The sequence below is a fragment of the Dryobates pubescens genome, chromosome 7, assembly GCF_014839835.1.
Source record: "Dryobates pubescens isolate bDryPub1 chromosome 7, bDryPub1.pri, whole genome shotgun sequence".
Taxonomy (NCBI): Eukaryota; Metazoa; Chordata; class Aves; order Piciformes; family Picidae; genus Dryobates; species Dryobates pubescens.
The window spans coordinates 15,549,670-15,576,363 of NC_071618.1; the positions used below are offsets into that span (position 1 = coordinate 15,549,670).

Below are 26,694 nucleotides of genomic sequence, written 5' to 3' on the forward strand. Positions count from 1 at the left end.
GTAGGCAGACAAGTTCATGTTTTCAACTTTTTAGCTTTGCGTTTGCATCACCATTCAAATGAAGCAAAGTCGTGGTTTATAGGCTATCTGCCCCAATGATTTCAGAACCTTCTCTGAGACCAAATCTGAAATTAAGTTGCTTGTCAAAGTGAATATATCCTCTTGGAAGCCTGGTAAGGAACTGATAAGTGCTGATAATCTGTATGAATTTGCAGTTCCTTTGGATCAACTGCTGCTTTATTCTACTGTGACAGAGCAGGTTGAAATTCTGCCTGTGGTATTTCCAGGAGTGACACAAATCCAGGCATTTGAGGCAATTAATTCAGTAAAAATTTTGGTCATATTCCCACCACCTGAGCAGAAAGAATCTTCATAGTAATGAGCTGTGAAATCAGTAGGTGCAAGTCCTCATGCTTCTGTATTATTTTCTGATTGTTCTTGAGGCTTTAATTCATGCAGATTTTGGCCAAAAATCCTGATTTCTTTACAATCCGTTTTAATAAGAGAGGGCTAAACAAAATGGTTAAAAGAGCTAGGCTTCATGTCAGAAGGATCTAAACCCCATTTTTGCTACATACTTCAGTAAAGGAAATAAAGATTGCTGTGAGGAGTTTCTTGCTTGTAGACTGGCTTTCTGTAGCTACAGCTAAATCTGGTTTGCCATTCTTTGATCATCTTCTGTGGTTGGTATTAGTCCATTCATGTTATTCAGACCAGGAAAGCTGATGAGTCAGGGCCTGCTTGTGTACACAGTTACAGCATGACTTCATGCCAGTTTAATTAAATAGTGTAAAAGTAACCTTGATTTTCTTAGGCTTAGGGTGGGGTAGATTTGACACAGGTTTAAGATAAAATTGGAAGATTCAGACACTACTTATTTTGGTAGGTAAGAGTCTGGATGTTAAGATATGTGAGTTATTTATTTTAAAACCTATTTATACTTACACAGTCCTGTGAGCTCTCGTATTTTAATCATGCAGTGAGAGGCTGAATTTTTAATTTTCAAAAGTTATTAATTTGGTAAGTATATTTCAATATGGTGCCTGCCTTGTCCAGCATCACAAAATGACCTAATGTTATCCTGGTGGAAAAAGGTCTGTTTTTCTTTTCCAATGACAGGGATGTTTAAGCAAGGCTGTACTGCTTTCAGAGTAATCACACCTAATATAGATGAAGAAGCCTCAATGATGGAGGATGTTGGAATGCAAGATGTTCACTTCAATGAAGTAAGCAAACATTGAGTGTTAGAATTGATGCACGTTGAAGCATTGTTTCTCCAAGTTTTGTGTTTCAGTCTGGAGGTTGGCTAATGTGATGGCTATTGTAGTTATTTTCATGGCTGTTGTTCTTATCCTAAAGCTGAAATTAAAAACTTCTATGAGCTGCCCCAGCTTTAGAGAATTTACACATACTAAAGCACTAGCACAACTCAACACCGTTATTTGAATTAAACTAATCAACATGGGTTTTTAAGTTAGTTGACAGGATGAACAATAATGTGGTTTATTTAATACAGTTTACAAGATCTGTGGTTTTTAAAACTGGCTTTGATTACTACACCAGCAATCTTGAAAATGTATTCACTGCTTTTTCCTGGTTTTAGTTTCCTGTAATGACAATGAAAGTAGTTTTACTGACACCAGGCTTGTGTCAGTGTGGAGCTTTTCCTAGCTTAGATTTTATTCCTCATGTTTTTGCTGATCTGTCTGTGTTGGCTCTACAGTGAATTTTACTGTCAAGGCCTATAAGAGAAGATTACTCATAATCTTGCTTCTGAACAGCTATGTCCACATTATACATATTTGCCAGTATAGGTGGGGAAGGAAGGGACAGACCACTGCTTGTGGTAGCTGTGTTGGGAAAAAAATCCCTGATGTGTAAGCATTACTGTACAACAAAAAAATACTGTTCTCTTTTAGTTTGTATATGGCAAATATGTGTGACAAAATTACTTGTCTGTGCAAACTGTGACTATATTAACAAGTTTAGGAGGAACAGGTGAAAGACTTAGTGGTTTAAACTACCCAGCGTACTTGGGTTTTTTCTCCTATGCCCTGATACTGCTTTGCTCTGTATTTTTAAAACAGAATTTTTTGATTTTGCCATTTTTCTGTTGGAGTTGGAATTATTTGAAATGAGATAAATAGTGCTTTCTTTCCAAAGACACTCATTAGCAGATTGCCCTTTTTTTTAATTTATGTGTTGCATTCCTTAAGTCACTCATTCTCCTCATCCGGCACAGAATGCAGCTTACCCAAAGCAAAATACAAGCTGCTCTGCGTGAGTAGAGTTGGGTTTCTAGTGACTACTGCTGATGGAAACTTGTTAGAAATTCTAAATGTATACCTGGCAAACCATTTGTCAGATCTAAAGTCTCTTTTTTTCCTATTTTTTTTTTAATTGGAATGTCTTTATTCTTTTTCTCATTATTCAGTCCCTGCAAAAAGAATATCCTACTTTTTCTGGGTCATTGAACTCATTGAACTCTTTCCATGAATGGAAGTAAGCCAAGAGTGAAATTATAAGCCTGTGGAGCTTGCACAAGGATCAAACCTTGCCAAATTTCATTTTTCCTTTCATGCAACCCTTTTGAAAACTTAACTGTGTAGTACTCTGATTAAATACTGTAAAAAGTTACAGTATTTCTCATAACTTCTTATAGTTTACTCCAGAACAGTAATAATAGGGAAGAACTATTTAGTTGATGACCAGTATTTTTCAGAAGTACTTCCAAACAGGCAGGGTGCTTCCTTAGTGTGTCCTTTTGTGTGAAAAACTGCTTTAATCTAAGAAAGAAAACCTGTATGACTGATCAGTTGGATACAGAAATCAGAAACTGTACTTTACTACTACTGAGCAAAGTGCTTCTCTGATAGCAATTCTTCTTATATGATAACAAGAGTCGTGTGGAATTTCTTTTTAAAAACTTGGAATTGCTAGCTACTTTAGTGTTAAATCTCCAAAAGAGTGATTACAAGTCTGAGGGGTCAGGGAGGATTCCTTCATATTTCTAAAAGGGCAAAATTGTCTTTTATATGAAATCATCCTAGTTAAGTGAAACTCATCTTAAGACTTTGTATAGTATCCCATTTTGTTAAATGAAATTTTTTTTATTCTCAGTTTCATTCTCATTTTTTATTCTCAGTTTCATTCTGTAAAACAATTCTCTCTCAAGCCAGGGTTACCCTCAAAGTTCTACAAAGACAAGTGCAGAGCCTTCATCTGCAAAAAAACCACCCCAAAACAAACAAAAAACCCTCACAACAACCACTCAATGCCTCAGAACAGGCTGGGGATAGTCTGGCTGGGCAGCAGCTCTGCAGAATGTCCTGGGAGTTCTAGTGGACAAGAAATGGAATGGGAATCATCAGTGTAGGCTCATGGCAACAAAGGCTGACTGCATTATTCAAATGACAATAGAGTCAAGAAGTGGAGGGAAGTGGGTTTTCTCCTTTCTACTTGGTGTTTGTTGTGCCCAGTCTATAATCTTGTGTCCACCACTGCCCCTCCAAAGTCAAGAGAAGTACCAAGAAACGGGAAAAAAAATCCGTCTCCTGACGTGGTTAGTGGAAGAATCAGACTCTTCTAAGAGGTGTGCCATAAAAGAGTGAGGAGCCATTCACAAAAGGTTACAAAGGAAATTCTGACTGAGTCAGATACATGGAAAAAAACCTCTTTCCATGAGAATGGATATGCCCTGAGACAGGTGCCCCTGAAATGTCCTTTTCCTCCCTCCCATCAGCTTTCCCTCATGAATCTTTAGGTTTTTTGTACTTTTTCCTCTGTGCATAAAAAAATATTCTGCTGCTTTGCTGCACTTGGATGCCCTCTGGTGTCTGAATTAAGACACCTGTCAGAGAATAGTAGTGAGACAATCCTTGTGGTCCAGCAGTGACACTGGTCTTTCAGTTCTTGCCACCAGGTTACTGAGGATGGAGATACTGGTGTCTCTGTACAGACCCCCATAGTCTCTTTTGGCTCTCATTATTGAACTTGGCTTTTCTTAGTGATGTCTTTTTGTGGTCTTAGTCCACAACCAAAGAGAGGATGCAAACAGAGCAGCATTGGGTCCTCTCTTAAGGGTAAAAGGAGTTATTTCCAGCTTCTGGTTTCACCACTGTGATGCAAGAATGGTACCTGAAGTTCTCAAGAAGTAGAAATGCCATGTCCTTCTGATACCTCTGTCTGAGACTTTGATTCTCTTGGAGATTCTTGGATCTCTTTGAAGATGCCCAAGATGTATAAGAGGATGTGGAAGGGAATGAGCTTCTTTACAGTAATTCTGTCACACTCAAGCCATGACCAAGTATATGACAGCTTTGTCCCAGGAGCTATAAGCTGTTCCATAGTATCTGTAAAATTGTCCATTGTAACTGACTTAACGGAGTTAGCAAAGTCATTTTAAATTTATTAAAACTAGACCATAATAATAATGCTATCTTAGTTTCATTATGCTTATTGAAGAAATTAAATCCATGGAAAATAAAAAATTACCACAAACTGAAGGAAGGGACTTTATGATGTAAATGCTCTAATGCAAATTGTGTGCTTTCATTCTACATAGAGCTAAGCATAGGATTGTTTGGCCTGGAGAAGAGAAGAATCAGGGGTGACCTCATTGCCCTCTACAACTACCTGAAAGGTGGTTGTGGACAGGAAGGGGTTGGTCTCTTCTCCCAGGCAACCAGCACCAGAACAAGGGGACACAGTCTCAAGCTGTGCCAGGGGAGGTTTAGACTCGAGGTGAGGAAAAAGTTCTTCACTGAGCGAGTCGTTCGTCATTGGAATGTGCTGCCCAGGGAGGTGGTGGAGTCACCGTCCCTGGAGGTGTTCAAGGGGAGATTGGACGTGGCACTTGGTGCCATGGTCTAGTTGTGAGGTCTGTTGGGACAGGTTGGACTTGATGATCCTTGGGGTCTCTTCCAACCTTGGTTATACTGTGATACTGTGATAGTTCTTGTTTAACCTTAACTGTCTTTTTGCTACAAGGGCACAACAAAGCCAAGGTGGTTTGTCTTCTTGTGACTCTCTTTTAACCCTTCAGGATTTTTCAGCTTCTCAAATGCTCTTGCATGTATTTTCATGCAAGACCAAGTATACCACATTTCACTGTTGTGTCTTGATAATTCTGAGTACAGATTTTGGTATTTTATCGTTTTGTTTTGTCTGTTGTAATTTGCTTGACCCATAGCTGTCAAATGTTTCTATAACTGCCTTTTTAAAATAATCTGTGTAAAACAAAAAAAAAGCAACAAGGAAGCCACACTTTGAAAACAGACATAGAACAAGACAGGGGTCTCAAGGTAAGGCCTTGGGTCCTCATACAGGTGTCATTTGCAGACTTCAAGGGTTAGAAGTATCTTTTAAAAAATGCTCTTTGTGATAAAAACAAAGAGTGCATGTGTGCACTCAGCCTGTTCTGTTGTCCTCTTCTTTTAAACAATTTTTGATTGCCACAATAACTGAAATTAGAATAGAGTAGAGTAGAATAGACCAGGTTGGAAGAGACCTTTAAGATCATCGTGTCCAACCTATCAGCCAACACCACCTAATCAACTAAACCATGCAACCAAACATCCTGTCAAGTCTCCTGAACACCACCAGTGATGGCGACCCCACCACCTCCTTGGGCAGCCCGTTCCAATGGGCAATCACTCTCTGTGTAAAACTTCCTCCTAACCTCCAGCCCAAACCTCCCCTGGTGCAGCCTGAGACTCTGTCCTCCCGCTCTGGTACTGGTTGCCTGGGAGAAGAGACCAACCTCTGCCTGACTACAGGCCTTACTATTTGTAGATGATTTTGTTTGGGGGCAAGATGTCCCATTCTGTTGCAAAGAACTTTGTTATAATGATTTGCTTTGCTTCTCACAAGTATTGAATTCGTTTACTTTGTCACATCCAGGATGTGCTGATGGAATTGTTGGAGCAGTGCGCCGATGGACTGTGGAAGGCAGAACGCTATGAGCTCATTGCTGACATATATAAACTCATCATTCCCATTTATGAGAAGCGGAGAGATTTTGAGGTACTCTGTTCATCATAAGTAAATTTGAATAAGGAAAAAAATCCTACTTTTTGTGGTCTAACTACATGACACATTGGACATCATAGAACAAGAGTTTTAATAGTGCAGCTGAAACATGAAATTCTTTAAATAATTAACTATTAATATTGCACATTGTCATTCTGATACAAGTGCTAGACCTATTACTACTGCTCAGTAAAACATAATTCATTGTTGTTTGCAGACAGGAAAGTTCTGTATTATTCTTTTACCCCGTGATTGTTTTATTTTCTCTTTAGAGGCTTGCTCATCTATATGACACTCTTCATCGAGCATACAGTAAAGTAACAGAAGTTATGCATACCGGAAAAAGACTGCTGGGAACTTACTTCAGGGTAGCATTCTTTGGACAGGTGAGCTTTATTTAACTTCCATTTGTCTGCTCTGTGGAGTAAAAAATACCAGAATTTATTTTACAAGGTGTACTATTCATCATCTATATTGATACTTTGACACAAAAAGTTCAAGAAATGTCTTCTGGAAGAAATAATGAAATACCATCAATTAATGAGTTCAAAACATTTGTCGGTTCCAGTACAATTCTTAGTTTTTCCTCAGTAAATTTTTTGCCTTTTGTTTTTCTTTTTCTTCTTTTATTTACTACCTTAAGGCAGCGGTAAGTTCCCTATAATGTCAGCTCTTAGCAATGTATTGACTTAATGTCTGTAGTGCTACAGTGTGGTTTGCAAGGCTGCTTCTTAGATGGGTATGCATTCATGGCCATTGCAATTCAAAAAATAACATTAAGTTCCATTTAGTGGACAAATCACTCTTTTCTTTGCCATCAGTATTGCATGCTTCCAACAGAAGTTCTGGCTGTGCATTAGACAGCTTCACATCCTCTATCTAATGTATGTCTAGAATGCATATGTATTAGTATGGTATCACGCAATATAGAGTAATACACTTTTCTACTTACATAGCCCAGTTGCTAGTTGTTCAGCTGAGCATGGAGAATTGTACAATACCCTGAGCAGTATAACTTCACATGTATTCTGTTGTCTTTTATAACTTTATAGCAATACCAGTTTACAGACAGTGAAACAGATGTTGAGGTAATTACAGTGACCGCTTACAAAGCAAGCAATGCAGTAAATACTACTGCATTTTGCCTTAGTTTGATGTGGGTATTTTTGTCAATCTAGCCTGTGTTTATACATGATATGTTGTGCTTTTCTATTTTGTCTGTTTCATTTATGACAAAAATATTTATTTTCCTGGTTTCAAACATGAACTCAGACATGGCTTGTTGTTTTAAACCAAGGACCTGTTTCACTTCCCATGTACTGCCTACTGTATTTAGTTACGGTTTTAAAACAAATGCTTTTTGTAATAAAACCAAAGAAATATATGCCAAGATAGTAAAACAGAAAATTGAGATTTTAATTTGAATTCACATTCTGGAATTTATTTTTTTTATTACTACATAAAGAATTTTTTCATATTATTATGTAAACAATTACCAAAATACTTGTGGATCAGATAGTCCTAGTAGGCAGCAAGATTTCTGTTTTGGCGAGTGAAACAGTGCTGAAAGTTCACTTTTAAATAAAAGTGAAGAGAAGTTCTCTCAAAGGCTTGGCACACCACATAATTGATAATAAACCTTTACAAATTTAACTGTATGTTTTCATTATCTTTCATTCACTCTGTAGTAGATAATTACTTTTTTTTTTTTTCTTTTATTCTCTTAGGAAGCTTTTTAACTTAGATTTTATTTTCTCTTATTTATGTTTGCTTGAATCCTGATGTTAAATGTTTATGTTTGCTTTGAACCACGCACACTGTTTGTCTTAATCATTGCCTTGGGTGATTGGAGTTTTGTCAAAAATTCTGATTGCTTTGTTTTTTCACAGGGATTCTTTGAGGATGAAGATGGAAAGGAATATATCTACAAAGAGCCCAAACTCACACCTCTCTCAGAAATTTCCCAAAGACTCCAGAAACTCTACTCTGACAAATTTGGATCTGAAAATGTCAAAATGATTCAAGATTCTGGCAAAGTATGATCTTTGTTCTCTGTAAAATTGTGGTGGGTTTAGAGGCAGACCCCCTCCCCAAAACAACCATCCTCTGCTACCAAGAATGTGCTGGGTTGAGGCAGCCCCCTCTCCCCACCACAGGCAGGAATAAAAACTCAGACAAACAGATTGCAAAAGTGATGAAAGTTTAAATAGAAAGCAGTGAAATGTTACAGACAACCCAAAGTGCAGTGACAAAGAAAGATCCCAAAGCAAACCCAGAGACATCCCATTCCCACCTGAGGGTACACCTGAGACCCTCAGGGCTCCTTCTTCCCCCTCCCTCTGCTGGGCTAGTCTCAGCTGGCCAGGTCTGAGACTGCCCATCCCCCTGTGGCCTTGTGGCCCCTGTGGCCAGGCCCAACGCCAGCAGATATCTCCCCCAGTTACCGGCTGACGGAGGAGGAAGAAAAGAGAAAGTGCCAGACCCCACACTGGATCTTATAGTGGTGCAAAGAATTATGGTAGGAAATACACACAATTTCCTGTGTCCATCCCTCTGGACACAGGAAGTGAACACACCAGGGGGGCACCCAGCTCAAACTGCAACAAAAATATTCTAATGTATTACTTCCACTAATCTACTTGATATACTGTGGGATTGCTCTCTGTTACTCATTTGGTACACAGTCATATGTGTATAAAAGCTCTACTCGTGCCTTGAAAGGCATGGGAGAAATACAATCTCCTATTAGGTTTTAGTTCTAAGAACAACCAAAAAGCTTAATTCCCATAGTGTTACCTCTCAAAATAATAATTGTATTTTAGAAAAAAAAAGTATTATGATTATATTCTGTGTTCACTGAAGCCTACATTTCTTGCCATTTCATGCACAGTCATTCTTTGGAACTTTTTCCTTTATTTACACTCAGAATACAGAGTCCAAACTTTCTTTGGAAGTAACTAACAGACTTCTCTTGTGAGAAATGCACCACATGCAAATAGCATTTTAATTCTGTACCTTTTTTTTTCTTTTTATCCTTTGTCTTTGAGTCTGGTCAATTTTAAGAGTGCTTAACCTGTATGAAAAGAATGATCACACAAAGTGATGTGGTTAAATCTAGGTTTGTCACAGGAAATGCTTTCTTTTGCAATTGAAGGCCCCAAAGCTTCAGTAGTTCATGCACTGAGAACAACACACACTGCACAAGGCTCCCTTCTGGATTCCTTTCATTCCTTTTTTCAGCCAAACTTTTGTTTGGCTTCAGACTTTATGATAATTTTCTGTTATTATTATTATTTCCTGTCTCTTATGTTCCTTGATTCTCCCACTAAGTTCACAAAGTTCTGTGCTGCTTGGTCTGAAAATGGCAGCAATGATGAGCTCTTCAGTATTGGAGGCCTTGTGCAAGGGCTAGATTTCATGCTGTGGAAGGCAAGAGATTTGTATTGTAATCTCAGTTTTTCCACAGTTCTTCCAGTTTATTCTCCTGAATTCTTTACAATTAACTATAATGCGTTTGTCAGCATTTGTAGGGAAAATTTTCTGTCAGCTGTATGAAAATGAGTGACTTAAGGTCTTTAAAAAACATACCAGAATGTAATTAATAATAATCAGGCACTATGTTCCAATAGAAATGGATAATTTACCTTGCTGAGTTTCCCACTTATAGAAGTGTCTCAGAGACAGGAAAAGATAATAAGAGTATTTGGTATAGGACTAAAATGGTGGGCAAGAACTTTCAGAAAGATTGCAAGGTGCCTTTTTTATCCCATGGGGGAATTTACAAAAACTGTAACTCCTTGGTCTATTTAAAGACTTTATTGGGCAAAGGAGGCCTTATCTATTGGTACTAGAAAATAACTGCTGATTTTACCAAATTAGAGGTGTTCCTGTCCATGAGGTTCTCGCTCAACCAGATCTAAACCCAGAACTGACTAAATAGTGAAGCCTTTTAATGTGCTCTGCTCCCACCAGTGTATTCTTTGGGATCCTCATAGGGTGTCAGAGTTGAGATGGGCAGATTGGGAGAAATGCCTTTTCAAGGTGATGCCTAAACTGTGTAGGGCTTTAATTTTTTTTTTTTTTTTATTTTTTTTTTTATCAATAGCAATTTTGGGTCTCCAATGTACTGTCCTATCAGCTGTCACAGAGGATAAATAGTTGCTTCTGGGATTTTATGTCTTTGAGTATTAATCACAGGTATAACTCTGTATTTAACAGTTTTGTTTGCCATTATTAAAGAACATTAGAAAAACCCAAACCTTTACTGTGTTGTAATGCATCTAGCTGTGTGGTCTTCCTCATAGTTAGAAACAGAATGCCAGGAAGCCCTGTGAGAGCATAAGCATTTTCAGTAATTTCTGAAAGTTGTGTGACTACAATTGAATCCACATTATTCACAATGAAGCTATTTTATTTTCTTGTCATGTTTTTAAGGTAAATCCTAAGGATTTAGATTCAAAATATGCATATATTCAAGTTACACATGTAGTTCCTTACTTTGAAGAAAAAGAGTTACAAGAAAGAAAAACAGATTTCGAAAGGACTCATAACATTCGTCGCTTTATGTTTGAGATGCCTTTTACTCAAGCTGGTAAAAGACAAGGAGGAGTAGAAGAGCAATGTAAGCGACGGACAATTCTGACAGGTACTGATTGAATGGAAATTTCCTCTTAAAGAAAACTGCTCTTTTGAGTTTTGTACTTAATTCTCAATACTACATTTTTCTGTATGTTGTGTTCTTTGTCACAAAAAGGTCATTTGGAAGATGTGACATATGGCTGTTGGAGGTGACAAGAATTGCAAAGTATACCAAAATACCATTAGACAAAACAACCTTGAAAACAATGCTAAAAAATATGATTATGCACTTCTAAATCATAAAATGGTCTGAGTTGGAAGGGACTTCCAATGGCCATCTAGTCCAACCCCCCCTGCAATCAGCAGAGACATCCTCCTGTCTCAAGAGGACACAGTCTCAAGTTATGCCAGGGCGGGTTTAGGCTGGAGGTTAGGAAGAAATTCTTCCCAGAAAGAGTGATTGGCCTTTGGAATGGGCTGCCCAGGGAGGTGGTGGAGTCACCATCACTGGCAGTGTTTAAGAGCCTGGATGAGGCACTTAGTGCCATGGTTTAGTCACTTAGATGGTGTTAGGTGATAGGTTGGACTCGATGATCTCAAAGATCTTTTCCAACCTGGTTAATTCTGTGTTCTGTGTTCCGCTACATCAGCCCATCCAGAGCCTTGTCCAGCCTGTCATTGAACACCTACAGGGATGGGGCCTCAACCACCTGGGCAACCTGTTGCAGTGTTCCACCACCCTCACGGTGCAGAACTTGTTCTAACATCCAATCTAAATCCTCTCCTCTCTAGTTTTGAACCATATATATATCAGTGTGTGTATTTTTTTTCATCCCTAAGAATTGGAAAAAGAGTATCACAATTTCCTAATTACTCCTAAATGATTTGGAGTTTTTTGGGGTTTAATTTTTGTTTGGGTTTTTTTGTGTGTTTGTTTTGTTTGTTTGTTGGTTGGGGGTTCTTGTTTGTTTTTTGTAGTTCTGGAATGCCTTTATCTCCCCCTTTACCCTTCCCTGTGCTCACTCTTTTTGCTAAAAACCAGAAAAGAATGGTGGTATTATGCTTGCTGATCTCAGTACGGAATTTCTCGGTCGTCTTTCAGCCTTCGAACATGTAAAATGCAGCACTGGTTCTTTTGGCTAAAAGCACTAAAAAAGCCTGAAGAGCGGGTTCTGCTTTGATTTCCAGCCTTTGTTCCATTGTAAATTTGGTCTAATCACTGTGGTTTGGTTTCTCATTTCTTAGCTTTAAAGGGGAGAGACAGTGCTCATCTGTCTTCCTTTTGGCTCAAACTTTAAAGAGGTTTAGTTCACTGATCAAAAACATTTTATTACACTTCTAAGGGAGTTGTGGTCTATTTGGAAGTGTTTCAGTACAAGGTGTAAAGCTGAACTTGTGCTTTGACTGGAAGCATTAATTCAGATGCTCTAATTCTGTTTCTCTGTGGGGTTTTCCATTTCACTTAAAGTTCTTTATAGGTACCAGCTAAAATATTTTTCATTTTTTTAGCACAAACTAGGTTTTTCAGATTGATTTCTTGAAGGGACAATACTCAAGTCTTTGTTTGGTGTTTTTTTTCCCCTTGTACTTCAAGAATTGTGACTCCAACTTTCCTTGCTCTTAGTAAAAGACTTACATTGACTCTTAAGTGTGAACTTCTGTATTACTGTCTTAGTGTGGTGATAAAAACTACTTAATTAACTTTATAATGTCAGTTGTCCATAGCTAACACTTTTGAAGAAATAAAAAATACAGCTGTACTATTTTTCATTCTTCTCCTCTTTTGAGATGTGTATGATAAGCAATTCTTTTTAAAGTTCTCATATGAATTAATTTCCAGTGTTTTTTTCTTGCTTATCATCAGTAGCAATAATGCTGTAAGACATGTAAAGCTATACATATTCATATTTTCAGTATTTTCTTTTCCTATACACCTGATAATATTTCAGTTATTTTTAAATTGGGCAACTAATTATGCTAATTAGATTTTTAGCATGAAATTCTATCAAAATTAATCTTACTCAAAAATTTCTTTCCATGTTAACTTTCTCTGTCCATAGCTATACATTGTTTCCCATATGTGAAGAAGCGCATTCCAGTAATGTACCAACACCATACTGATTTAAACCCAATTGAAGTAGCCATTGATGAAATGAGTAAAAAAGTTGCAGAACTCAGGCAGCTTTGTTCATCAGCTGAAGTGGATATGATCAAATTGCAGCTGAAGCTACAAGGAAGTGTCAGCGTTCAGGTAAGACCATATCCTTTGCTATTCAGCTTTTTTCCTTGCGCCTGTCCCTAAAAAGTGTTACTTAAGTAGACCTTTTGTCATAAATTTCCCATTCTGTATATTCAAGAATGTCCTGTTGGCAGTTATTTCCAGAATGGGAAAAAAGATTTTGGTGTAACAGGGAAACTACCATAAAGTAGTGACTTCCCATTTAAGAATGAATGAACATATTTTCCCTAGGTGTAGGTCTGCTCGCAGTAGGTTCAGCAGAGTCATCATTGCTTTTGTGTTTTGGTAAGATCCCTGTGGAGATGAAGAGGGATCGCCAATATATAGGAAGAGGGTAGTAGTAGAAAATTTCACTGTGCAACATTTCATTTCACCTAAGGCGAGCAAAAACTGAATGTGTAAAGAAACCATCAGATTCACCAAAGAGGGTGCATAAAGCAGTTGTAGTGTGTACAAATCAATGAGGTAAGAGCCTTAACAATGCAGCAACAAAAGTGCTGCTCTGTTGTTTTTAACTGATTCAAACAAACGGAACAGTAAGTACAGTCATCTGAAATGACCTGCTGTCATGTTGAAGAGGAAAAAACCATAACCTAAACCGTGGTTCCAGAATCAGCAAGCTGTCAAGGGAGGGCCTCTTACTCTTGATATAAAAGAATAGCAGGGGTGAGTCAGAAGTCATTAAACCCACTTTTCATGTAGCTGTCATAGTATCGCTAATTGTTTCAGAGCTTTCAGCTTACATGAAGGTTTTCAAGAGATAAGCAGACAAAACAGTAGTAGTTTTAGCCCATTTTATCATAGTAATAAACTGGAGATGACAAATAGGCAGTATCAGCAGTTATTTTGCTGCATCATCGAAGTGGCTTCTTTGTGCCAGGACAGGCTCATACAGAGTGCTCTCCTGCTCTCATGTTCCAACTCCAACAGTCTTCCTTTTTTTTTTTTAAATTGTTGTGTTCTGCTATGAAAAGGAAATCAGACACCTGTGGTACCTGTTACTGCAAGGGCAATATGTCAGAGAACTGACTATTTTGTCATTCTTGTTCTTTTCAGGTTAATGCTGGGCCATTAGCATATGCAAGAGCTTTCTTAGATGACACAAACACCAAAAGATATCCAGACAATAAAGTAAAGCTATTAAAGGAAGTTTTTAGGTATGTTTTGGGGGGGAAAAATAACAACTGACTTTTCTTAAGATACCAGCTGGGGGGAGGGGGGTATTAAAGACTTTTATAATGTTCTCACTAGATTAAAAACATACTTTAAGCTGACATTTTGGATGGATTGTTTGGCTTTTGTGTTCATGATTGAGAGGTTTTTTAATTATTTTATCTAAATTAGGCAATTTGTTGAAGCTTGTGGGCATGCTCTGGGTGTAAATGAACGACTTATAAAGGAAGATCAGTTGGAGTATCAAGAAGAAATGAAGGCAAACTACAGAGAAATGGCAAAAGAGCTTTCAGAAATAATGCATGAACAAGTATGTGCTGAAATTAAATTATACATACCAGCATTCAGAATGTAACTGTCATGTGAACCCACTAGGAAATGTGTATGTAATGCTTTACACAAAAGGATTTTCTTTCATTTTATTTTTTTTTTCTATTGGAATCATGATCCTGCTTTGGCAGGGGGCTTAAGACTCGATCACCAATGGTCTCTTCCAACTTTTAATATTCTGAGATTCTGTGATTCATAATTATTTTTTTTTCTCGTTGTGCATTTTCTGCAGATGCTTTCTTTACTTTCAGAATTAAGTCTTCCTTGTTAAGAAAGTAAAGCCAGTTTGCACCAGCCTGGATTTCTATAGGAAAGGAAAACTCAAATTCAGTGACCTGTATTATATTTGTCATTCATACGTCTCATTTGTGTCTCTAATCAGTACTTCCTGGTAACTGCAGGGGGATTTGATCTGCAAGCTTAGCCCTTTAGATTTTTTAAAGTATAAGCATTTACTTTTGCAATGAAGAGGTAAACATCTTTAAAGAGGCACTTGAACATATTTTCTTGAGGAGAATCCACTACCAACAGGATGTAGGGTATGAAAGAATTAAAACGGTAACTCCTGTGGCTGTGGAGTGAGATGTAGGACCTTTTATCTGGGGTCTATGTTAGGAATGTCTCCTGACTTCAGACCAAGGGTGGACAGGAAGGGCTGAAGATTCATGCTTGATCTCTGCTTTCTTGTCATCCTTGTCCATTCACCACTTCAGGCTCCTTTTCTTTCATCTACTCTTATTTGTATCATCTTTTCCTAAATGCATAGAGTAGCCATAGTTCTTAACCGTCGAGACTTGGGTTTCTTGCCTACAAGAAATACCTGTGTTTTCTGATGATATTTTGCCTTACAAATACACAAGTCTGTAACACTTCCTTAATTGTGTGACCATAAGTAGCAACATTTCTTAGTCTAGAAGCCAATGCATCCTAGTCTGGGCAACCAGTTGATACAAAGAGGAGCTTCAAGTTTCTCTTGTCTCAATAAAAACTACAGACTTCAGTCAGAAAAAATAAAACCTGAGATCTGCCTGAAGCATTCAGTCTAGCTGACATTTAAACACTCTGTTAACCTTCCAGCTTCTTTTTAGGATTGCTCCCTTAGATGTACAATGACTTTACCCATTTACTATTTTTTGACATCTTTAAATTATTATTCAAGAGCTGCTTGCTCAAAAAGCTAGTCAGCTTGCTGGTGTAACAGCTCATCTATAGGCTAAGAAAGATTTGCCTTTGTTATACCCTTGTTTTGATGGTATCCACAACTCGCATGACAATTATTTTTGTTGTTCAAAAATGTGTTTAGTGTCTCCAGTTCACTTCACACACTTTCTTATTCTCCATTATTTCCTGATGGGGTTTTCTCAGATACTCTTATCAGCCGCTCAGTGCTATGATGTAATTAAGGTGGTGAATCACAGAATCACCAAGGTTGAAAGAGACCTCAAAGATCATCAAGTCCAACCTGGCACCACAGATCCCATGACTAAACCATGGCACCAAGTGCCACGTCCAGTCCCCTCTTGAACACCTCCAGGGATGGTGACTCCACCACCTCCCCAGGCAGCCCATTCCAATGACGAATGACCCTCTCCGTGAAGAACTTTCTCCTCACCTCGAGCCTAAGCATAAGAATACAGTAAAGCACTGAAGCTTTATTTTCATTCTCTTATTCTTTTGTTATACTATCCCAGGGGAAAGCTTATCTCAAAGTAACTTTTTTTAACCACCAGTGGCAGAAAATACTGTGAAACAAGGTTTGTATGGAGTGATACCATTCTGCCAAAATGGTGTTGGGGGTTTTTTTTAAAGAAAAAAGCAATGCTTTTCAGATAGATGTGTGGCTGAAAATAGTTTTGAAAGATCCTGGAACAGGGCGGGGAAATTGCTTAGCTGACAGAAATGGGGGAGTTTGACCGTATTTTAGTGTGATGTATTGAAATGCAGAAAGGGTTTTAGCAGGAGGGTTTTAGGAAGGAGGATAACTGACTAGGCAATTGATTAAGATGTGAGGTACATGGGAGAATTAGCTGTACAGAAGATCCTTCAGAAAAGAGGGGGGGAAATGGTCAAAAAATAACAAGGATAATAAACCTTAATAATTTTCTTATGGTGCAGGAAAAAGTAAAAGTGTATAATGACAGTTTGTACACAAAAATATTTTGAACTCGGTGCAAGATATATATGTTCTAAAAATGCTCAGGTATGGGAGTTTCGAAAACTTGACAGAACGTAACGCCTGAAGCTTCAAGAGTAGATCACATCCTCTAAAAGTAAACAAAGAGCAAAAGGTGCAAACAACTGATACCTGTAAGGCAGTGGACAGAATACAAAGCCACAGCACTGTCTGCAGTAGTATGTACAATCAGCCTACCACGGTGTTCTTTGTATACAAATACAAATGTAATTAGTTGCAAGTAATCAAAACATGCTGTGTTGTGGGTTTGGGTTTTGTTTTGTGGGGGATTCTTTTTGTTGTTGTTTTGTGGGTGTGTTTTAATTAGATCACTCCCCTGAAGGCTCATGAGGCTCTTTGAAATCTTTAAGCGTCTTTATGTGCCTGCCTTTTGCTGTATTTGGAAAAAGAGCTTCTCACAATGTTCATTTTGATGTCATTGAAGAAACTACTAGCTGTCATGATAGTGTGGGGTTTAAACAAGGGCAAAAACTCTTATGAAAAATACAGAAAATTGTCTTAACAGATTTTTTTCCCCCCCTTTTTTTCCCCCTTTGCTGCTTGCCAATGTGATCAGATGGGATGGTAATTAGTTTTCTTTGCTTCTGCTCTCAGTTTGTCTAAGCTTTGTATCATTCCTTTTTTCCAGTATTTCTAATCAGAGCATCAGTAAACTTATAGCTGTTAAAAATGAATTTTGGTAAGAAATGCTCAAATAATACCTTTAAGTCAAAAAAAAACCCAACCAAAAAAAAGAAGGGCAAAAATCAAGGATGTTGTTATGAAATTGCTCTTGAAAGTTAAGAGGAGCAATGAGAGAAGCTATCCAAACTTCCTCCAGAGATGACCCTGTAATACCTAAATTAGGAGAACTGGTGGTGAAGAAACAACTACCGCTCTCCTGAATCTGGTAGAGGATGGCTGACAAGATTAAATATCCTCCAAAAAAAGTAGTGTGCCGTTGAGAGAGTACTGGAAAATTGAGTGGGGAAGCAGCGCTATTGAAATTGGTTAGCTGCTTTAAAAATGCTTGTGTCATCTTGTAACATCTTGGTAAATGAATGTTTTCCATTTTAAGATTACTCCTGTTGAAGAAAAGGCCGGTGTTATGCCTAACTCGCTACACATTTTCAACGCCATTAGTGGAACTCCAACAAGCACAACAGTTCATGGGTTGCCCAGTTCTTCTTCAGTCGCATGATTGTTTTGTAAAGGAAAGTATATTTGTTTTTTTCAAAGTCTGTGGATTTGCTTTGTTGTGTGCAAACTCAGGATGATTTTGAAGCTAAATGTTGGGCACGTGCAAGCTGCGTCATTCATACGAGTTTCTGAGCACACTTAGCAGTTACTGGTCATAGACTAATTTTAGAGTAAGGGAGACACATGTATTTTCTAATCTTGCTGGTAACATATAGAAGTATTCACAATGTCATTGCAGAAGTACGTGTTGGAAAATTATGAAGTTGAAGTTAATTTCTCTTTTTCCTTAGAAAGTAATATTAAAATGAATTGCACATTACAGAGAAGTGTTGTGGGATGTCATTTTTCAGACCTGTAACATTCGCCTGTTCTTTTTGTGTATGGCACATAGAGATTGATTTGAAGTACAAGAACTATTTTGGGGCTAGACAGAGACACTAGTTTTTTGGGTTTTAATGGAACTGACAATAGTAGGTTTTGTACCTTTTGGCAGATTGTTGTGCTTTATTTTATACCTTGTTGCATTTTGGAGGTATGTGAGCTTAGGTCTTATTAAAGGACTAAATACAACCAAAGGTCTGTATTAATGAACACTGAGTTATACTAAAATATCAGTAGTAGGAAATTGTTCTGTACATATTGTTTGTTAATACAGTCCATACAGTCTGTACATAAATGTATTACATTTCTAAGCATTTTTTTAATATTCATACCAGCTCTTACCCTTCTGCTTTCAGTTTATTGTGAAAATTTGATCATTCCAAGTATATGCAGACTTTACAGTCCATTTATAAATAAGTGCAATATAAAGATGTATACAGTCTTTGCTATGTTAAGTTTATATGCAGTTAATAAAAGAGAAAAACATTTTTGCCAAAGCAATGGAGTATGTAATTTGGTGGTCATGGTTACTGTGGTGAATGGTGGTATAATTTAAAGTTGTTTCCATTTTCTCGTTCTTTTAAGACATTAATTGAGTAATTTTATATTTGGGGGAAATAAAGTTTTTTAATTTTATTTAACTGGAAGCACTGTCCTGTAATTAAACATTCTGTACTACATCTGTATTAAAAGGAAAAAAGTAGTTACTTTTCTCACTGTGTGCTCTGGTTTTTATTTTAGATAAATAAATCTCCCCCCCTCTCTAAGACTGGGGAAAGATGAAAACTTGGTCCAAAAAAAAAAAGTAAGTTGGTTTTTTTTGTGTGCTTAAGGCTGAGATGAGATGCACACACTTTATTTCATATTTCTTGTCAATAAAGGAAATTTAGTTTGTTAGTTAAGACATAGGTTTTGAATCCATCACATGTGACTCAAGTAGCATCCCATGGTAAGTAAAGGTTGTTGCAAAAACAGCTAACGTTAGGAAGTCTGTAAAACTTTTTAGCACAGGACAGTAGAAATGAGTTTACTGCACTCTCCTGTAGTGTAGTGTTAAACTCCTGTGTTACTGCTACTCATCAAAAGTTACATAGAATACATAGAATAAACCAGGTTGGAAGAGACCTTCAAGATCATCGCGTCCAACCCATCAACCAATCCAACACCGCCCAAGCAACTAACCCACAGCACCAAGCACCCTGTCAAGTCTTCTCCTAAAAACCTCCAGTGATGGTGACTCCACCACCTCCCCAGGCAGCCCATTCCAATGGGCAATCACTCTTTCTGTATAGAACTTTTTTCTAACATCCAGCCTGAACCTCCCCTGGCGCAGCCTGAGACTGTGTCCTCTTGTTCTGGTACTGCTTGCCTGGGAGAAGAGACCAACATCCGTCTGTCTACAACCTCCCTTCAGGCAGTTGTAGAGAGTAATAAGGTCACCCCTGAGTCTCCTCTTCTCCAGGCTAAGCAACCCCAGCTCCCTCAGCCTCTCCTTGTAGGGCTTATGTTCCAAACCCCTCACCAACTTTGTTGCTCTTCTCTGGACTCGTTCCAGCAAGTCAACATCCTTCCGAAAGCTCATCCTGGCAGTAAAATGTTGAGTAACTGATTATTTTTTTTTCCCCAGTTATGTTTCTGGAGCAAAATTCCTATTTGTTTAATTTTACTTAAAAAAAAAAAGGCAGACACAAAGCAAACCAACCAACACACACACACACAAAACCCCAACACCAACACCCCCAAAAAAGAAAAACAAACAATCACAAAAACCCCCCACACAACACCAAAACACCCCAAAATGGAAAACAAAACCAGAGGTAAATACTACTGGAGAGTCAACCCCTAATGCTGCATTAAGAAACAGTGCCCTTTCTCCTTCTCTAGCCTCTGTGCCTTCACTTTTTTGTTTGTGGAAATGGGTACAGGAGTACTTAATCTGTCAAATTCTCTCTCAATATCTCAAAAGATATTTCATTAGTAGGAGGTAACATCCTGGGTTGTTTTGCTATTCAGGAAGATTTCTACATCACGATATTAATAGAAATTATGTGCGTCTCAGTGGCTTCTTGCAATTATACCACTTTTTCCAACTCCCTCTTTGCCATGGGAGTGAAACTGACAATTTCCTGCAGTGATACGTGACCTTTGGCACCAAGACCTCAATTTAATGGAGTTGTATTTGCAAACCAGCCTATAAATGTAGTATGCTTTCGTAACCGAGTATACATTTATATACATCTAAATATCTGTGTAAATGTTGTGCCTACTTGCTGAAAGGAGGCCTATGAAAAATGGTGCAATGTAATTGACAAAGGGTTTTGAGGTGGGTTTACATAAGGCAGTATCAGTGATCAGCACATATTCAGCTCCTAAGTCTACCTGCATTTTGTTTATAATCTTACATGATGCATTTATATGGGAGAACACACCCTCTAATATATAGCTTTGGCTTTAGATATGCTATGATTATAATTGTTGGGGTTTACCTTCTGAATAATTCATTATATAGCCTCCTTTTTCTGCTGTTGCTTCAGCAGCATATTAAATGAAGTATCTAATATGGGTTATTTTATTTCTGAAGACTTGGGCTCTCTGCTGGTTTTGATCTGGGTTAGGGCTAATTTTCTTCACAGTAGTGCAGATACGGTGTTCTGGTTTGGATTTGAAGAATGCAGTGTGTCGTGAAGAAATATCCAGCGGCAAGAAGGGTGAGGGAAAGACTCGCAGCAATCAATATGATTGATAAGCAAGCTTCAGCTTTATTGTTCGAAAGCACAGCTTATAAAGCATCTCAGCTAAATATGCACAAATGTCATTATTCTATTGGTTATTAGTCCAGGGTTACATTATAATATCCAGCCTCCTTGCGGTTAGGTCTACGTGCAACTTCACAAGCTCCTTTCACACTAGTTCTTTGTTTCACATATACTTTGTTTCATATGCTGTTATCTTACAAGCAGCTGCAAGCACAGCCACAAGGCTATGGTGGCCTTGCTGCATCAGCACACCAGCTTACTGTGAGCAGTAAACAAGATGGAGTCCGGCCTACACACTTTGTTCAAGCAGCTGTTCCATAGAACCATGTCCCTGCAATTCAAGCCATTCCACAACAGCAGTGTTGTTTTAACTTGCTGTGTGCTGCTTTGCACAGCATCAAGGCCTTCTCTGCATCTCACTACTGGTAAGTAGTGTGAAGGTGCATAAGGACCTGAGCCTGAGGTCCCCAGCAAGGACCAAGCATGGATGAGAAGAGAGGGGAAAGAGTGGAAAATGTTGGTGCAGTGCTGTGCTGCCCTTGGCATTCCTTTTGCAGCCCATGTCTCTGGAGAAGCCACCACAATTGGTGGCTGACCACTCAGAGCGCTACACAATATCGCCTGGCCAGACTGTTGAGTTGCTGGATTGTGTCCAGAGAAGGGCAACAAAGTTGGTGAGATGCCTTGAGCACAAGCCCTGTGAGGAGAGGCTGAGGGAGCTGGGGTTGCTTAGCCTGGAGAAGAGGAGGCTCAGGGGAGATCTTATTGCTGTCTACAACTACCTGACGGGAGGTTGTAGCCAGGTGGGGGTTGGTCTCTTCTCCCAGGCAACCTGAGTCAGAACAAGAGGACACAGTCTCAAACTGCACCAGGGGAGGTTTAGGCTCGATGTTAGGAAGATGTTCTTCACAGAAAGAGTGGTTGGCCATTGGAGTGGGCTGCCCAGGGAGGTAGTGGAATCACCATTGCTGGAGGTGTTGAGGAAGAGACTGGATGAGGCACTTGGTGCAGTGGTTTAGTTGATTAGATGTTGCGTGATGGGTTGGACTTCACGATCTCAAAGGTCTTTTCCAAGCTGGTTAATTCTAATTGAGGTCTGAGCACTGCATCAGGTCACTGTAGTATCGTGAAGTCTCAGGAATCTTGCACAGAGGCAGGCAACACTTTGAGGCCCTTTTGCTAGGTGTGAGCAGTCCTACCCACATTCCAGAACCTGCCTGTCACAAACCAGTTCACAATCACCAGCCAACCTGAAGGCAGCCAACAGAAGTCCCAGAAGCTTTTGAAACCAGCTGCCTAGAGAAGCCACCAGGACATTCTGGTTTCACTGGGACAGAATCACAGGCCTGCAGGCCATCACCAGTTCTGAGTCGGCCAGGGCAGCAGACCTGAACTGGCTGACAGATGTAACCCATGCCATGAATGTTATGCTCAATATAAAGGGGAAAGTTTACTGGTGATGGTTTCTTGCTGGGGCTCCACCTGACCGCTCATCCTCCGTCTTCTCATGTTGTGGACTGCTTCCTGTTTATTTTGGTCACTGTTTGTTGGGCTGAGTGTAACACTGTGTACTTCATATTTGCATTAGTATTAATTTGGTAATTTCGTTAAACCCATTTTTATTTCAACCTGTGCCTCCTCCTCTGCTGGGGACAGGTGATTGGGTGATGGAGCAGTTGCTAGAGTTTAGTCCTGGGTATGGGCTAAATGTAGACAGTTTATTTGGTAGCCAACATTTATTTGGGATCTAACCTAAATAACTCACCTGGGATAATCACAGACCTTGAATTTGAGAGTGTTGAAAGGTTGAAGTTACAGTATCACAGTATCACTAAGGTTGGAAGAGACCTCAAAGATCGAGTCCAACCTGTCTCCATAGACCTCACGACTAGACCATGGCACCAAGTGCCACGTCCAATCCCCTCTTGAACACCTCCAGGGGTGGTGACTCCACCACCTCCCTGGGCAGCACATTCCAATGACGAACGACTCGGTGAAGAACTTTCTCCTCACCTCGAGCCTAAACCTCCCCTGGTGCAGCTTGAGACTGTGTCCTCTTGTTCTGGTGCTGGTTGCCTGGGAGAAGAGACCAACCCCTTTCTGGCCACAACCACTTTTCAGGTAGTTGTAGAGGGCAATGAGGTCACCCCTGAGCCTCCTCTTCTCCAGGCTAATGTTTCAACAGATTCGACTGAGCTGTTACATGCATTCACAGGTGGTGACTGGAGTAGCGTGGTTGCCAGGTACAGCTCTCAGGTATTTGCTTCCAGAGTTGCTTTGGAAGCTGTGGGAGGCTTTACTGCTGTTGGTTATTGGGTTTGTGCAGTTCATTGCTTCTGGGTGTGGAGTTAGAGATGGCTCTCTGCTATGTTCTTTGCTGCTGGATTATGGCATTATAAATTCTTTTGTAATTATAAGGATTTCTGATTTCTATGGAATAGTAGTGGGCATGCTTCTTACCACCTTGATCATCTTGTTAAGCCTTTTTAAATGTTTTTTTTTAGTTCTTGATTGTGCTTAGAGGAAAATATTGGTATAAATGTGGATACAGTGTAGCTACCACAACCTCTGTAACATACCCTGCACCTATTGCAGCCTCCAGTCAAGGATTGATGCAACTGACCTTGGGACTCAACAAGTGCCAGTGGCAGTTGTCCCTGTAGAGAAGATGAAGTACGCCAAAATAGAAGGTCCTGCAGGGATGTCACTGGCAGAAGAATCCCTATTCCTTAAGAGTTAACTCTCTGTGCGAAGGGTGCTTTAAAGATCCCAAGGGTTATAAATGGACCTTTGGAATAGCAACTGTAGAAGCTGTTGGAGACAAAATTATCTATTAGGCCTGAGCTCTCAGGTAAGTCTGCCATTGTTGGACAGCATAGCATAGAGGATGTGAAGTTGCCAATTGCCACTCAAAGTGTACATCATAAGCAACACAGAACAAACTGTGACTCTTTGGTGCCCATACATGATCTGATTTGTTGTCTGGAGCACCAAGACATCATTAAAAAATCCCATTCACCTTTCAACAGTCCAGTATGGCTTGTATGAACACCGAATGGAGAATGGCATTTGACAGTTGATTTTCACGGCCTATATGAAGTAACTCCACCCGTGGCAGAACAAGAGGACACAGTCTCAAGCTGCACCAGGGGAAGTTTAGGCTGGGGAGAAAGTTCTTCCCAGAAAGAGTAATTGGCCATTGGAATGTGCTGCCCAGGGAGGTGGTAGAGTCACGGTCCCTGGAGGTGTTCAAAACGTGGCACTTGGAGCCATGGTTTAGTTGTCATGAGGTGTTAGGTATTAGGTAAAAGTTTGGACTTGATGATCTCTGAGGTCCTTTCCAACCTGGTTGATTCTGTAGTGACACATTATCTTTCTTAGGAGCAGTTGGATTCTGGAGACTGCACATCCCTGGATATAGTCAAATTGTAAAACCTTTATGTAATGTGACTCAAAAAAGAAACGATTTTGAGTGGGAACCTGAGCAACAAGCAGCCTTTGACCAGGTAAAGCAAGAAGTAGTCCATGTAAGTGTTTGGGACCCATTCAGACTCATCTGGACATTAAGAACATCCAGTACATGGCTCCAAGTGAGAAAGGTCCAGCCTGGTGCCTGTGGCAAAGAGCTCTGACACGTGGCTGACCACTTGGTTTCTGGAGTAGATACAGAGGTTCAGAAGCAAACTATACTCCAATAGAGAAAGAGATACTTGGCACTTATGAAGGAGAACTAGTCAGACTCCCAGCGTCTTTTGGCTTCCAGATCACCAGTTTTGAACTGGATGCTTAAAGGAGAGGGGGCATCCCCACATCATGCAACCAATGCTACCTGGTCTATGTAGGCCCAGCCAGCATAGATTTGGGAAGGGCAGGTCCTGCCTGACCAACCTGATCTCCTTCTATGATCAGGTGACTGCCTGGTGGATGTGGGGCAGGCTGTGGATGTAGTCTACCTGAACATCAACAAGGCCTTTGACACCGTCCCCCACAGCAAACTCCTGGCCAAGCTGTCAGCCCATGGCTTGGATGGGAGCACACTGCAATGGGTTAGGAACTGGCTGGAGGGCCGAGCCCAGAGAGTGGTGGTGAATGGTGCCACATCCAGCTGGCAGCCAGTCACTAGTGGTGTGCCCCAGGGATCAGTGCTGGGCCCCATGCTCTTTAACATCTTTACTGATGATCTGGATGAGGGGATTGAGTCCATCATCAGTAAATTTGCAGATGACACCAAGCTGGGGGCAGGAGTTGATCTGCTGGATGGTAGAGAGGCTCTGCAGAGGGACAGGGGAGGTTTAGGCTGGATGTTAGGAAGAAGTTCTTCATAGAAAGAGTGATTGGCCATTGGAATGGGCTGCCCAGGGAGGTGGTGGAGTCACCATCACTGTAGGTGTTTAGGAAGAGACTGGATGGGGTGCTTGGTGCCATGGTTTAGTTGATTAGATAGTGTTAGATGATAGGTTAGATTGATGATCTCAAAGGTCTTTTCCAACCTGGTTAATGCCATGCCATGCCATTCCATTCTATTACAGCTGACATGAAGGTGAGCAACTTGCTTACTTGGCTGGCTACTCTGATGCTGGGATTATGGGTGTGATGGTCTGGATTTAGAGGATAGAGAAACCAAGCAGTTGGTATCAATGGCTAGAAAGTGAGGTCTGACAGGGGTCTTGGTAAAGAGACATCTCTGTCTGGAGGCATCTCCTGTTGAGCATGAGGAATAGGTATCCCTTTAAAGATGATGTTATATACTGCCTGGGCAAGTGGACAACATTGAGAAAGATGTCAAGAATCTGAGGGAACTAGTTTTTGCTGACCTGGGTGACCCATAGACACCATAAAATCCAGATGAACTCAGACCTCTGTGGCACAAGTCACCATCATATGCCAATGTGTTAGCATTATGTATCTGGAAAGATGACAAGACACCAACAGTGGGGGATGAGGGTGCTTGACTACATCGATACGGAGACAGTTTCTCTTCTTTCCCATGCGACAACATCTCTGCTGCTGGAAAATTTCCTGACAAGTTCATGAAATTGCTCAGTAAGATGTATGAAATTTTGTCCCAGATGGAGGATAGGTTCCACTCCCCATCTATACTGAGGAGGGTCTTAGCCATAAGGAGAAAGTACCACAAGGCACACTAGGTTTTTTCATGCAAAACAATGGGGTGGATATGCAAAAATTACAAGGAAAAGCTGCCTTGGTCTCATAGGCACACATACAGATGTTGCAAGGTAAAATGATCACGGGCTAATATATTTTAAAATGTGCTCTGCACCACAGCCAGAAAAAATGGCCCTACCTGGAGTCTCTGGCTAAAAGAACCAGGCAAGACGCAGGGTCAATCTATGGCATTTCAGAGTCAAGGACATGGAAGATCAAGGTCCTGGTACACTCCCAGAAAAAAGAGATACTGGCAGCCTACGAAGAAGTTTGAGCTGCTTCTGAAGTAATTGGTGCTCCTGGTGTCCTGATTACCAGTTCTGAACTGGATGTTTAAAAGGGAAGACTCCCTCCACACATCATGCTGGGTGGAGTAAGGATTACTCCCCAGGCTTATGATGCAAGAGAACTAGGAGTTAAAGAAGAAATGGTTGATTAAGGGGCAGCTGAGTGGACAATATATCCTTGACATTTATTGCTTGCAAAAAAAAAGGATGAAAGTATGCAAGATGTAAGATCTCATTGCTTAGCTACTTGTGAAAATGATAAGAAGATACAAGGCTGTTGTGGTAAGGAAGGAACAAGATGCAAGGTGCGAGGCTGTCAGGATAAGGGAGAAACTGCTTGCAAAACCAGCATGTGTGGAAGCAGGGTGAAAAGTTCATCAC

General features: G+C 39.9%; 1 protein-coding gene across 5 annotated transcripts in view; it reads left to right on the top strand.

The window, feature by feature from the left end:
* Nucleotides 1-18,802, top strand: part of DOCK9 (dedicator of cytokinesis 9) — a 134,780-nt gene extending 115,978 nt beyond the window's left edge. For 2 of the 5 annotated variants that reach the window (XM_054162924.1, XM_054162925.1), the window contains 11 exons: nucleotides 1,120-1,226; nucleotides 5,902-6,024; nucleotides 6,303-6,416; nucleotides 6,674-6,679; nucleotides 7,083-7,118; nucleotides 7,920-8,066; nucleotides 10,465-10,675; nucleotides 12,669-12,859; nucleotides 13,904-14,004; nucleotides 14,192-14,330; nucleotides 17,602-18,802. In XM_054162924.1, coding sequence (XP_054018899.1) covers nucleotides 1,120-1,226; nucleotides 5,902-6,024; nucleotides 6,303-6,416; nucleotides 6,674-6,679; nucleotides 7,083-7,118; nucleotides 7,920-8,066; nucleotides 10,465-10,675; nucleotides 12,669-12,859; nucleotides 13,904-14,004; nucleotides 14,192-14,330; nucleotides 17,602-17,724 — 1,298 coding nt within the window. In that variant the 3' untranslated portion in view covers nucleotides 17,725-18,802. The remainder of the gene's footprint in view (nucleotides 1-1,119; nucleotides 1,227-5,901; nucleotides 6,025-6,302; nucleotides 6,417-6,673; nucleotides 6,680-7,082; nucleotides 7,119-7,919; nucleotides 8,067-10,464; nucleotides 10,676-12,668; nucleotides 12,860-13,903; nucleotides 14,005-14,191; nucleotides 14,331-17,601) is intronic. The other 3 variants (XM_054162926.1, XM_054162928.1, XM_054162927.1) reach the window with 2 other exon arrangements.
* The last annotated feature ends 7,892 nt before the right edge of the window (nucleotides 18,803-26,694 follow it).